Source organism: Camelus bactrianus, chromosome 4 (genome assembly GCF_048773025.1).
Source record: "Camelus bactrianus isolate YW-2024 breed Bactrian camel chromosome 4, ASM4877302v1, whole genome shotgun sequence".
Taxonomy (NCBI): Eukaryota; Metazoa; Chordata; class Mammalia; order Artiodactyla; family Camelidae; genus Camelus; species Camelus bactrianus.
This window is the reverse complement of record NC_133542.1, coordinates 39175893-39190725: the sequence shown is the minus strand read 5'-3', so window position 1 is coordinate 39190725 and position 14833 is coordinate 39175893. Positions and strand designations below refer to the sequence as shown.

Genomic DNA, 14833 nt, shown 5'->3' with positions numbered 1-14833 from the left:
GGGGCTGTCTTACACACTGAAGGATGTTTAGGACTATCCCTGTTCTCTACCCACTAGATGCCAGTAGCACCCCTCCCACCCAGTTCCGACAATCAAAACTGTCCCCTGGAGGGAGAAATTATCCCCACTTGAGAACAACTGTTGATAGTGATGAAAACTAAATTTTTCACTAGAGATGCAAGTTATCTATCATGTAAAGAAGACAACCCTGAAGGCTGTATTTTTATTGGCCTGAACATTAACCAGTTTTGTGTCTAAATTAGCCATCTTATTCAAGCCCTTTTCTTTCAGCCACCTTGACTACTTTGCTCTCTCCAGTTTTCTTTAAACCAGCTTACCATCTTGCCAGTTCTCTCATTAACATGTTAAAAGAATCTTTGACACATGCTCACTTTATATTTGTATGAAAGTCATGCTTTTAACTTTTTGGAAAGTATATTTTGACAGTAACTTACATGCATTTCTTTATTTAAGCCTTATAACAACCATATAAATCCGAGGTTTGAGAGATAAGAGTAACTACGCAGAGTTGCACACGTGTGAAGACATGTTTTCCTTTCTCCAGGATAACTGCCCAAGAGTGCAGTTGCCGGGTTGTATCGTATACACACATTCAGTTTTGTAGGAAACTGCTGTACTCTTTTCCACAGTGACTGTACCATTTCACATTTCCATGAGAATTGCATGAGTGTATGAATGTATGAGCTTTAGCTGCTTAACTAACAGTTCTTCAGAATAACTAAAGAAACCCTGATGGTGTGTTTCAGTTATTAATTCTTGTAGATGAATTGACCTCTGAATGAAAACATCCCAAAATTTTTGGCCCAAAGGGATCTATTATTTGGGAAGATTTCTACAGGAGAAACTCATTGCAAAGAATGAAGAGGAAGTCTGAAGAAAAGTGTTTCAAAACCAGGTCAAAAATATACTCTAAAGAGATCTGAAAGGAAGGGAGAAAACATTCATTAAGCCTACTTACAAGGCATGTTTCACTCTTTATCTCATTTATTCCTCCCAATGGTAGTGTAGAAAGGACAATGTTTTATCCATTTTAGATATACAATCGAGACTTCAGGTAACTTTTTAAACAGATCACACTAACTGGCAAAGTGAGAATGAGAAGTCTGTGCTTCTAGCTTCTAGCTACCTTTAGTTCAGTGCAAGAGATACATAGGAGGCAATCAACACATTTGTTGGAGAGAATGAATGAATAAACGTACTTCAGCTCTGCTATTTATGTGTCCTTGGGCAAGACAATTAATTTCTCTAATTCTGTTTCTTCATTTGTTAAAGGAAGATACCAACACTTCCTTCAGAGTTGAGGTAAGGAACAAATGAGGTGATACAAGAGGGAAAAACAATTTAGAAATGTAAAATGTTGAACAAATGTTAGATAGCATGATATATGTCACAAATTATGACATACATAGTTTATATGTGCTAATGAAAACAGTATCGGTAACAGTATTATGATAATTTATATAACTTAAAAAACCAGACTCTAAGAAAAAGGTACTGAATGAAGAACAGGCAAGAAATTGATATATTGTGTGTAGGAAGGGGATATGAGTGGTTAGGGACAAGATAAAGAAACTTCACATTTGTAACCCTTTGCACTTCCCTTTTGAACTTAGAACCGTGTATTACTGTATTCAAAAGATAGACTTTAAATTTTATAAAAATATTGTATAAAAATGTAACATTAACATAGAATAACCACGGTACTTTTTTTAAAGCATTGCCTTTATTTCAATTATTAATTTAAATTATGAAGATGAGGCCACACATTTTCAGTGGTTTTATCTTTTTAACAGAACTTGCGGTCCCTGGGCAAGTTTAACTTTCCTGAATAAAGCAATCTTCTACAATTATTTTGAAGACTAATTTGCTGGGTGGTAGACTAAATTTGAGAGGAATTAGTTATTTCCTAAGAATAACATCAAATGCAGGTAGGGCAGCCGTTTCACCCATGAGCCCAGAGAGAAATGGGGCAAAAAGTGAACGCAGAAGACTGGCATTGCGAAGGGCCACCATTTGATGTTAGTACTGCGCCGCATTACGCCTGCCATGAGTTTTGGTGGTCTTCCAAAGCTGGAGTAAGTACTAGGTAAGGTTAGGGTTTTGCATTTTCCTCATCTGCTCCCATGACCAGTCCATGGCGGGATTAGGACACTGAAAAGATGACAGTGTCCCTCTCCCGTTATGTAATTAAAAATAGAAATTCGCTCAGGAAATTATTTAAAACTTAAATTTCGGTGAATGCAAGGCTTTCTTCCTAGACTTTCTGAAATAAAAATTCCGAATAGATTCATCAAAGCTAAACTTTTTCCTGCTTTTCCTTCCTTTGCTAGTATCTTGACCGTAGTTCTCAGGCCCGTTCCACAGTCCAGCACTCGCAGACTCTCAAGTGTGAACCACACGGCCGCTCGCAGGTGCTAGCCCCAACCCACTAGGCATCTCCTCCTTCGCCCCACCCACCTGGCTCTTATCCCCGCCCATTTCGCGCGTCGTCGTGACGTCAGCGCGCCGTCGCCGAAGCCCGGCAGCAAATGAGCGCAGGTGGCAGCAGGCCTTCGTCGAACTCTCGAATGCGCTTGCGCGCTCGTTCCGGGGGCTCTGAAGACCTGGCTGAGCCCCGCGCTGATGGAGGCCTGAGGGCGGCGGGGGCGGAGCGCGCCGCGAGCTGGGGGCATGTCCGCGGCGGGCGCCGTCTAGAGGAAGGCCGAGCAGCCGCCACCACGCTTTCAGTCGCGGCGAGACGCCAGCGAACCAGGCCGAGGGCCGCATCGGCGATGCAGCGACGGCGGCGCCCTCCGCCGCCCGCCTCTCAGGTGCCCGAGGGCTGCGGGGGAGGCGGCCGCTGCAGTGGTGGCGGCAGCGGGAGCGAGGAGGTGGAAGTGCAGTTCTCCGCCGGTCGTTTGGGCTCCGCCGCGGCGGTTTCGGCGGCGGCGGCGGCCGCGCGCAGCCCCGAGGAGGAGGAGGAGAGGCTCGAGCGCGAGCACTTCTGGAAGATCATTAATGCCTTCCGCTACTACGGGTAAGGAGCCCGTGGCGGACCCCAGCTCAGCCGGTCTGGGCGCCCTCTGCTTGCGGCGGACCCGCCGGCACGGTGTCGCCCGCCGCGCTTGCCCCCCGGCCGCCACGCCTCCGGGGCGTTGGAACCCGGCCGCCTGAGCTGACCTCCGGGCCCCCGAGTCATCTCGCACCACCTTAGCCCCTCCCGGCCTTGCACACCCGCGTGTCTGCCGCGCCGTCTGCTGCTCAGCCTCTTGTCTTCTGACCTCAGGATCAGATTAGCCCTCTTGCCCTTCCATCCCTCGTTAAAGGTTTGGCTTTGAGGCTGGTGGGGGTGACCGGAAAAGTGCTGTAAGAGTTTCAGCTAGAAGATGATGGTGGTAAAATCGTCCGGTGCTGGGCATGATTTGTATGCTGTCGATGTCCTCCAAACTGAACAGATGGCGAGCCCAAGTTCACCTACACGTGGGATGCCGTAGGACGTTTTTTCCTAAACTGTTGCCAGTTCTTGTGAGAGCAGCATTAAGATTTCCACCCCCCACCCCTTGGCGCTGTGAACGCAGAGATACATTTGTGGTGAGCAAGCGAATGATGATGCTCGCTGTCTATAACTGGTGGGTGAAATTAAGGTCAGAGATGCTCCGACTGTTCTAAAATTTGCCAGTTTTTAAGGAGGGAAATGGAAGAAAGCAGTGTAGGAGCCGCCTTTACGGTCTTTTATTCTGCAGATTTGTATCGAATTCTCACTGTGGGTTAAGGTGGTAGGACTTTTAAACTTCTTAACTTCCACTTTTCTTCTAGGTAAATCTTAATGTAGCTTATAATTCCACAAAATTATAATTCAAAAATCTGAAAAGGACATAAATCAACTGACCTTTCAGGTAAAGAAAGCACTTTTATTCCTGTGAGAGATGAGTCCACCTACGACTATGTCCTGAGTCTGTAATTGGAGTCAGGTAGACGTTACCTCCTACTCAAATAAAAGTGTTCCCTTAGAAGGGCTCCTGCTGTGCTTTACGCAAATATTTTTTTAATATTGCTTGACTGACCTCCTCAAGGGCAGGGACTGATGAGCCTTATATGTCACCAGTGCTTGGCATGCTGTTGGAGCTCTATTTTTAACAAATAAGACAAGTAGTAGCAAAGAAGTACATTTGTTATTCCCAAGTAATCTGTCAATTTGTGACTAATGTTTAAAACTAGTTTGTTACTGTCCTGAATTTTAAAACTTACTTAACAAAAGCTTAAAGTTATTTAGACTCTGTTTACATTTGTGAGATGAATTTTTGAAATTGAAAGATCTTGAAATAATTTACTAATTAAACCCAAGCATAGGAACTGTGGACTGCGTTACTTAACAGAGCTCAAAAGAGAATTAGTAGTATGGGGATTTTATTTAATATAAACAGAGAGGAAGGCAGACAACCAGAGAATTGAATTCGGTGCAAGTATTGTGCCTGGAAGAACCGTATAGGGAGGGGAAGAAGTTGACATTAGATAGCTAAGAGTGATAGGTGCAGAAAAGCCTGGTACGTTTTGCTGTTGAGAAATCTAGAAAGAATACTGGGAAATGTCGTGGGACTGTAGTGGACTCAGTTAAGTTAAAATGTGCATTTGTACCCAATTCTAATATATTAGGACTAATTCAGGATTGGTATTTATGATTAAGTGTCAGATGGACCTTTTTGTGGGAGAGGACGGGGGATTTTGACCTGAAACTAGGACCCAAGTGTGGCAGTATGTAAAAGGGTGCTGTGTGCATGTTCTGGTGGTTGTGATAGAATTTCCTGTACTCTCATCCCTCTTCTTTACCAATGTGGGATTGAGGAAATTTTCATTTTTAAAAAAATAACAATCCTTTTTATTTGTATGTACTCTCTTGATGAAAAAATTCAAATCCCTATACTGAAAACAGTGTACAATTTAAAATATGCTTTTAAAAACATCAGGTAAAGGACTAAGGGTACAGAAAGACTGTGTAGCAGAAAACACTAGACTGTTACATTCCAACATTTTATGATCTTCTAGACCTGCACTGTCCAGTACCATAGCCAGTAATCACATATGGCTACATTTAAGCTTGAGTTAATTAAAATTTAATAAAACTTAAAATCTCCTTCCTCACTCTCCACTAGCCACATTTCAGGTGCTCAGTAGCCACATGTGGCTAGCATCTGGTGTATTGGACAGTGCAGATGTAAGCCTTTCCATCATTGTAGTAAGTTCTTATGGGCAATCCTATTCGAAGCCTTTAGCAGATATTCCCAAATTTCAGAGAGTTTGGTTTTACTGCTCACTGTCTCTAGTCAGTATATAGGCGATTTAGATAAGGATCATAAGGCAAGAAATGTCTTTTGATGAATATTTTCTCTTTCCAGTGGCTTTCACTTTTGTGCTTCCTACAGATTTTGCTTAAATGTCACATTCTAAGGTAAAAATGGCTGTAGGATTGTACTCAATAGCAAGAAACATTAGCCTCGAAATACTACTCTTGTTATGAATGAAGATACCCACTCATTTTAGGAAATACTGCAGTTGAAAAGCCAAAAGTCTTGTCAGAAATGTCCTACTTTTAGAAATAGCATTTAGGTGGGATTTTAAAAGCTGAGATGTAGAACTTATTTTCACAGGTGAAGGGATAGGTATACAAAGAGGTGAGCAACTTAGCTAGGTGGTACCCAACCAAATTGTGGTAGAGTCTGGCCTGAAATCCAAAATCATTCACTAAAACTTCACCCTGCATTAGTAAGCAGTGATACTAGTAAAACAGTTTTAACTTTGGTTATTTAATAAATATTTTAAATGGATTGAGACAAACTTTCCTTCTGAAAAGGTATGCTTTTCTGTTTGAAATTCTAGAATAGTTCAACAGGTGCAGAGGAATGAGTCTGTGACCTTAGCCTTGATCCAGCATTGGACCCACCTTTATGAAAGGTGACTGAGTCAGAGTTGGGGTCACTATCGAGATGAGCCTTCTAGAGAGAGCTGGAGGTAGAGATACCCTTGGGGAAATATGGCTGCTGACACTACTTTCTCTCCTCAGATGCCAGAGTATGTGACCTCTTAATGCTGACTGAGTTCAGAACCAAGGAGAGTCTGAAGGTTGTAAAACATTCCTTTAAAGCAGGTTGGCCAACTTTCCTTAAAGAGCTAGGCAATGAATATTTTAAGCTCTGAGAGCTAGGTGATTTCTGTTAAAACTGTTCAACTCTGCCCTTGTGTGAAAACAACCACAGGCAGTATGTGAACAAATGAGCATAGCTGTGTTCCAGTAGAACTCTTTACAAAAATAAACCAAGTAGCCAGGAGGTGATAATTTGCCCACCACTGTCTTAAAGCACAGTGATAATGTAAGGATTTATAGAGTAGTGCAGTTACCCATAATCACAATAGTAAGGATTGGAGTCTTCTCAATTTTAATAAGACCTCACTTATTTCGATAGGGGTTTGTAGGTGTATGGTATGGACAGCTTGGACACCAGTAAGTAACTAAAGGTTAAGGGGGTATGCCTCATCTTATCCTGCTCTGTAGTTATATCACTTTTATGTGGAATTGACAGTAAGTGTGTGTGGGCTCTCCTAACCAATCCATAACTTACTCAGCTCCCCTGCAGTCATGGAAATAAGTAGTCTCCAAGGAGAACCAAAAGTGGTGCCTAGGGAGCATAACTTAACATTTATTGATTGCTTTTTACATATGCTGAAATACGGAGTTTAAATAGAGAAGAAGGTGAGATTTGTACTTTGAAGAATTTATCTAGTTGGAGGTGGGAGGAAGGTAGATTGGGGACAGCATATTTAGGTAGCAAGCCTCACTTATCTTTGGGAGACACATGATAGGTTGGGGATAAAACTTGGGAGAATGGGTAATTTACAGGTAGTTTTATGAAGTAGAATCAGAAAGATTTTGAGCTTCTTCATCGAGTGGACTGCGAGAAGAGGCATTTTCGATGGCTCATCAGTTTCTGACCTGAGTGGTTTTCTGGTGGACCATTCGTCAATATCAGCCATGTAGGGAAAAGTGCAAGTTTTTTTGGATGGGATATATGCTACATTCACGATGAGAAATCTTGAGTTTTGAGGCATGGTGAGAGGGAGGTTGTGGGGCATTCAGTGCCCAGCAATACTAGGAAAGAATTACAATGAGACTAACCTGTTGATGGTAAATTGTAAACTGTTGTAACTCTGCTGCTTGCCGACTAAATAGTTCATTAGTGTCATATTCTACTGATAGGAATTTAAATTGATACAGTCTTTCTGAAAATCAGTTTGTATCAAGAGCTGTAAAAATACTTATCTTTTCTGACCTAGTAATTCTTTTGGGAATTTGTGGTGATTTTTTCCCTCTAAAATACAGACAGATTTTGAACACAAGAAGATCATTAAATAGACAAGTAAAAGTATCTAGGTGGCTCAGTGTTTGGAAAATAGCTAAGTAAATTTTGGTTGCATAAGGTGGAATGATGAGTAGTCATTATTGTCATTTGAGAACTTTTTTCTGACCTGGGAAAATTCTTTTGATAAGGATGAAGAATTCCAAGTGTTTCTAAAACTTTAATGTGCATGTGAATCATTTGGACATCTTGTTAAAAGGCAGATTACATTTCAGGTCTTACATGGGACCTGAGATTCTTCATTCCTTACCACTTCCCAGTGATCTGCTGTGGTCTGCACCACATTTTGACTCGAAAGGTGTTAGATGACTTTGTCTTAAACAACAACAATAAAGCAGAGAGAAATATGCCAAAACATAGAAGTAGTTGCCTCTAGAAGAGGAATTATTAGGAGCTTTTTTTTTTAAACCCCTGAGTGCTTTTACTTTACTGCATTTTTCATATTTTCACTGTGGGCATATAAATTAGATATACCTCCTATATTTGAGCTTTGACTATGTTGTAAGCACCAGGCTAAGTGTGTTGTGTACATTATTTTGTTATATTTTCAATGAAACCCATTAGTTACACAGGAGTGTAGTGTACTTCATGGGATTTTGTGGAGAGTTTTCAGAATAATTCAAGTTAAGTGACTTGGTTTAGTGCTTGGCATTTATTTATTCTCAGTAACTCATAGCTTCTATAATCATCATCATTGTTGTTATATATTACCTTGTGTTTGTATATGAGACAGTTGAGGCAGAGAGAAAGGAAGTAACTTGCCAAGAGTCACATAGCAAATAGACAGCATAACCTGGATTTCAGTCCAGATCTGTTAGACTTCAGAGCTCACTCTTATACTGTCTCCAGGAGGGAAAAAAGCAAACATTAGTGTAGCCACGGCCAACTTGGCTTCACATTATCCCTAACCACCTCAGAATACCACTACACACAAGCTTTTAAAAATGTGACCAGGTTTTTGCTTAAGTTTTGTCAAGAGCTTCCTCAGAACTTCTTTAAGTATGGCTGTTCAGAAATTGGTAATTTGGCATAAGAAGATAAAAATGAGAGAATTATTTGGATGAATAGAGAGATTCAGGCAACCAAATGAAAAAACATTTTTCATTTCCATTTAATGTTGAGTAAATGCCAAAGAACATTTAAAAGGAATATGCATTTATGTGTTTGTTTGTATATGTAAAATGTAAAGAATGATGTAGTGGACACCTACCACCCAATTTAAGAAGAACATTATCTTAACCTTTTCCCCTTAAAGGACATCACTTTCCTAAATTTTTGTTTCCTTACTTTCCTTATAGTTTTTCTACACATGTACAGTCCCTACAATATATTGTTTATTTTTATATAAGATGGAATTGTACATTATGTATTTTTCTGCAACTTTTTTCAACAAATATTTTGTTCCCGAATTTTATCCATGTATATTATTGTGTATAGCTATATATATTAATTTAACTGTGTTCCACTGTATGACTATATTGTACTTTCTTTGTTCAGTCACCTGGTGATGGACTTTGGGTTGTTTCCAGATTTTTTGTTTATTATTTCTAACAGTGCTGTGATGAGGATTATTTATGTGTCATGGTTCCCATCTGCGAGAGTTTCTTGAGTATGTGTCTAGGAGTATAATTGCTAAATCATATGGAGTGTGCATATGAAGCTTTACTAGCTAATGCTAAATTTTCCAAAGTGGTTGTACTAATTTATTCACCAACCATCAATCAGTATATAAATATTCTAATTCTTTCACATTTTTACCAATATTTCATATAGTCAGGCTTTTAAATTCTGCCCATCTGTCTGACTGATGTAAAATGACATTTCATCGTGAGTGTAATATTTAGTGTTTGAAAATGATGTTCTTTTTAGGTTTTATAAATAGATAGTCTTCAGAGTGACCTTTAGAGTTATTTGGAAACTTTTGAAATGTAAAGTGTGAGTATTGTCTTGTAAAAAGCTATAGAATTTCCATTTTTCCTTTGTTTACCACTTTAGTAGTACCTAAGATCTTTTATGATATTTTTAAAAATTCAACTTGATTGGCTCTTAATTTCAAAACACATCTTATGTATATTCTAAAGTAATTTCAGAGCAGCATTCTGCTACTTGATGGAGAAATCTAAAGCATTCAGCTGCTTAATTTTGGAAATTGAAATCATAAAAATAAACTTACTGTGCATTAATCCTCTTTATGTTTCCCTTTTTTATCCCTTCTAATTGGTGCAGATGTTTTAAACTATTTCTTTTGTTTGGTTCCTTAGAGAGTTTGTAATAAGGTGAAAACATACAAAACTTCTTAAGTTGATATCCTTTAAGAAACTATAAGATTGTAAATGACAAGGTAATACCCAACATTATAAGGGAATAATTGTACAGGAAGAAAGCCTTAAAATAAGATTGGCCTCTGGTGAGAATTCTTTTGCCAATTTAAAAAACACCTTTTATGTTTTAGCACCAGTATGCATGAGCGAGTACACCGAACAGAAAGACAGTTTCGATCACTTCCAACTAATCAACAGAAACTACTTCCTCAGTTTCTTCTTCACTTGGACAAGATCCGGAAATGCATTGATCATAATCAAGAAATACTACTGACCATTGTGAATGATTGCATACATATGTTTGAAAATAAAGAATATGGAGAAGATGTATGTGAAAGTTTGTTCTATTTGTTTTTATTTTAGGGTTTAACCTCTATATTTTGAGGTCTTTATCTTTCTAGATTTCATTTTTATAATTTTGCATGAGTCATTTGCTCTATATAGAGGATGTTTTTACTTATATGTTCAGTCATTTTATTAGGCTTAATAGAATAGTATACCAGAAACTATTTGTTCTCTGATTTTTTTTTTTTCCCTAAAAATGCTAAGATAATTGTTGGCATTTTGATCCATTTTTCACCTAGTGTTCTATTTTGGCATATGGGGTTAGTAATTTATGTTTTTATAAACACCTTTACTAGCTATGTAAAATTAATTTTCCCTTGCTAAACATTATTTTCAGAATCTTGTATCTATTGATCTATTGTTTTAAAAAACTATTTTCACATATAAATCTTAAGGGACCGGCAGTAGTAGAAACTGAAGTCCTCTTTTTGTATCTACAGGATAGATACAGTTGGGCCACTCCAGTGTGAGCCTCTCCATGCTGCCCCATCACTGACCTGGAGGGACTTTCTTCCCTCTCTTAGAGAGAGAGAAAGAGAAAATGTTCAGTCTCCATAGCTGCTCAGTTCTGGTCCTCTCCTGAGTAGAGACTGCTTAATTATATGGTGGTGTCATGATTAATGGACCATAATCTATTGAGAGTAGAAGTGAGACCACCATTCTCTTTTCATTTAGGATCTCAAGCTGCATTTGAGCCCCAGTTGAGGTGAGAGGCTAGTGATTTACCCACTAAACCATCCATATAGCCCCTTAGTAGCATGTTTTTATAACCATATTCAAGGTTGATTACTTTCTTGGACTCTAACTGATTTCTGTTTTTTAAACAGGGGAATGGAAAGATTATGCCAGCATCTACATTTGACATGGATAAGTTAAAATCCACATTGAAACAGTTTGTGAGAGATTGGAGTGAAACTGGGAAAGCAGAAAGGGATGCTTGCTACCAGCCAATCATTAAAGAAATTTTAAAAAATTTTCCAAAAGAGAGATGGTAAATAGTATCTTGTTTTTAAATATTTTCTTTAAAATATGTGATCACTGAGTTTCTCTAAGAGACATTTCACAAGTCTTGACTCATTTTTATACTTGCTTGGTGCCTGTACTTTTTCATGTGTGGGTGTGTGTGGTAGTATATTTGTTTTTGGATGCTTTGTCTGTGGGAAGATTGCAGTTAATGTTTTGAGTAATTATTGTTCTAGCACCATGGGAAATTACTCTATCTAGAAATTAAATAATGAGAAGATTAGAGTGAATCTTCATGATCAACGATGTCTATTTATAGTTTGCTTTATGGCAGAGCAAAAAGCTGCAAACTTTTAATTTTCCTCATTATGACATTCTTGTAAGCAAATGAGGGATCTGTAGCTCAGAGTGGAGATTCTTAACTTTGTTCTGCCATGAAAACCTTGAGCAGTCTGAAGCCCATGGTTTCTTTTTCAGAATAACATTTATAAATGAATAAAATAAAATGCATAGGATTACGAAGACACCAGTTATTTTAAAATACAGTTACCAAAATGCTTAAAAAGCAAATTTATGATATAACCTGCATTTTATCATGTATCATATTAAATAAAAATCTAGCAGCAAGTGTTAATGCATTTTGAAAATAACTGAACAGTAGTGTATGTTATTTTGAGAATCTGAACAGCTAATGGGAAGTGAAAGTATGTATGATTCCTATTTGTGATAAAGTCACAGGTACTCCTAAAACTGCTATTGTTTGTTGCCTACATTTATAATTCGTGAAAAAAAAATCAGTTAAAGTTTAATGAGATTAAAATGTAATTTTTTCCCACCCCCTTCATAGGTACAGTGAACTCTGTCCATTGACCTCTTGGGTCCATGGATCCCAGATTAAGAACCTGACTTAGAGGGCATGTATATTTAAAGAGAACCACTGGATGGAATTCAGTCTATCATTTAAAGGATGTTTGTAGAGAGGCTCTTTTTCCTTATCTCCTTCTTCTCCTCATTGATTGACATCTTTAAGTTTGGGTGTATCCATCCAGAAATTTCAGTACATTTGTATGTATCCCTTCTCTCCCTTACCTTTTAGAAATTTTTTTGTTTTGAAATAACTTCAAAATTACAGATAAATTGTATGAATTGTACAGAGAACTCCCATATATTCTTTACCTAAATTCACCAATTCTTAGCATTTTACATTTACTTTTTTATTTTCTTTTCCTACTTCCCTCCCTTCTTCCTTACCCTATTTATATGTTTGTCTATTGCTGTACATATACGCAATTATTTAAACCATTTGAGAGATAAATTTGTATATATCATGTTTTTTTACTGCCTGATACATGTGAGTTTTTTCTTAAGAACAATGATATTCTTACATAAACACAATGCAGTTACCAGACTGAGGAAATTTAACCTTGAATAGTGTTTTCTAACCTATAGTCTATTCAGGTTTCATAAATTATCCTGATAATGTCCTTTATAGCAGTTATTTTTCTGTACAGTCTATAAATCTAATCCAGGATATTGTATTATGTTTAATTCTAATGTCTTAGTCTTTAATGTGGAACAGTTCCTTGGCCTTTTTTTTATTTTCATGACATTAACATTTTTGAAGAATACAAGTAAGTTATTTTATAGAATATTCCTCAGTTTGATGTTGTCTGATGTTCCTTCATGATTAGATCTAGATTATATGTCCTCTCTCAAAATAATACATAGATGTTGTATTCTTTTCAGGATATCACGTTCAGAGGCATGCACTGTCTATCAGCCCATCATTGATTTTAATCATTGGTTTTCCCACTGTTCAGTTACTGTTTTTCTTCTTGCAACTAACAAGCAATTTCTGGGGAGACACTGAGACCATGCAGTTAAGCTCCTTCTCAAACCTTCTCCCTCCTAGAATTGTCATCCATTGCATCTTGCATGAACTAACCTGTGCTGCGATGGTTGTGGAATGGTGATTTTCTAACTCTACAGTTATCAGTCAATATTCTACCGTATCTATTAATACAGGAGTAACTCACAGTTCCTATTTTGTTCAATAGGTTATAATCCATTACTTTCTTTTTTTTAAATTTTTTTGTTCAAATTTCCTCAGATTTGGCCAGCAGGAGTCCCTTCAGTTGGCTCCTGTGTCCTTTTGGTATGTCATGCCCCAATCATTTTTTCTGAGCACTTCCTTACTTTCTGGCATAGTAAGATATTTCAGTCCCATCTTGTATCTTTCCTACTTCAGTCCTGGAATTGAGTATTTTTCCAGGGACCTGGATCCTTTTAATGTGGGATGGTTTGAAGAAACCAAGATCTGGCACTAGGCATGTTCATTATTCATAAGATGACATTGCTTATGGGCCTTTCAGTGGACAGCACACATACACACCCTGAACACAAGAAATCATGAGTTCATGCTGATACCTCCAGTTCTTTTCTGGCCCCATTGGGTTCCTCTCTTAGCTTCCCCCATTCTCTATGTCTGTCTGTCTTTTTCCACAGTGAGAACCCTGGCTTCTGACATCAGTATATTTACTCATTTACTTGATCCTGCAATACAAACAAAATTGTTTCTGAATTGCTACTTCCGTACTGTTAGGGAAAACAAAACTACCCAAAGGAGTTCAGGATTTGTTAGCAATTATTTTCCTTCCTAAACTAAGGGTTTTTAATAATAATATTCTTCACAGTTTACTAAATTAGCTCCCCTTCAGCCCCCTCACCCTCAGTGTGGTTATATTTTTTATATGAAATTCAGTATATTTAGGTTTATTCTGTTTGCTTTCCAGTTTTAGTGTTGTGTGTTCCTGCCCCCACCCCGATGTCTCATTCTGGTTGATTTTTTTTTTTTTTTTGATTTGTGGACTAGACAAAAGTATACAAAAAAGATGATATTCAGAAAAAATATCATTCCTTTCCCTGTTTCTTCTAGATATGGTTTTCTTTGTGTTTATCCTGTTTGAGATTGGCTTTGCTTTTTGGGGTTTGAAAAGAGATATTTCACCAAATCAGAAATTTTTTGCTTTTATCTCTTCACGTATTTCTCCTACCTTTTTCTCTATTTCTTTCTCTTCTGGGACTCCAGTTATGTGTATTTTAAACTGTTTGCTATTGTCTCTCAGGTTTCAGGTGGCTCTTTTTCCCTACTACCCCTCCCCCTTAACTCTTTCTGTATTTTAGTTTGGGTAATTTCTGTTGACTCTACTTGAACTTTGCTGATTCTTTATTATGCCAGTCTGTTGGTAAGCCCATTGAAAGACTTTCAAAAATCTCTTTTGTTGCTTATTGAGCTTTTAATATGAAATGGATGCTGATCCACCTTGTTTGAATACTTATGTCTGTTTGCCCTGTAGATTGTCTTTAGCTGAATAAGTATCTTGAAAATCACCCACTGTATCTCTGCTTGTGGCCCATAGTTTTTTGGCTTGCTCTGCTGTAATCACCTTCTGAACACACAGTTGAAGAGATAATAGATTAATTGTATACTTTTGATTTTTTTTAATCACTTTAAGTTTTCATAATTTTTGTTCTGTTGATGAAGTTATGACCCTTTACTGATTTTCGATTTTATAAATACTTCTTCAATCAGATATATAATGTTCTGGGTATAAGACCCATATACATACAGCTTAGTATGTGAGTAACCTTGGGTGCACAGTAGACTTTATCATTATTTCAGCCATATTATCAGACTTTAACAAAAAAAAAGACCACTGCTTATTTCTGCATGTCCAAATACCTAATGCACAAGATTCAGAAGTAGTATAGGTAATTGGATAATGATTCATTGCC

General features: G+C 37.8%; 1 protein-coding gene across 4 annotated transcripts in view; it reads left to right on the top strand.

Moving 5' to 3' along the window:
• Positions 1 to 2526: 2526 nt before the first annotated feature.
• CARNMT1 (carnosine N-methyltransferase 1) overlaps positions 2527 to 14833 on the top strand; it is a 36805-nt gene continuing 24498 nt past the window's right edge. Inside the window, exons 1-3 of one of the 4 annotated variants that reach the window (XM_074361717.1) lie at positions 2527 to 3037; positions 9862 to 10057; positions 10903 to 11066. In XM_074361717.1, coding sequence (XP_074217818.1) covers positions 2550 to 3037; positions 9862 to 10057; positions 10903 to 11066 — 848 coding nt within the window. In that variant the 5' untranslated portion in view covers positions 2527 to 2549. Of the gene's footprint in view, positions 3038 to 3059; positions 3630 to 9861; positions 10058 to 10902; positions 11067 to 14833 lie in introns of those variants that run through there. The other 3 variants (XM_074361719.1, XM_074361720.1, XM_074361718.1) reach the window with 3 other exon arrangements.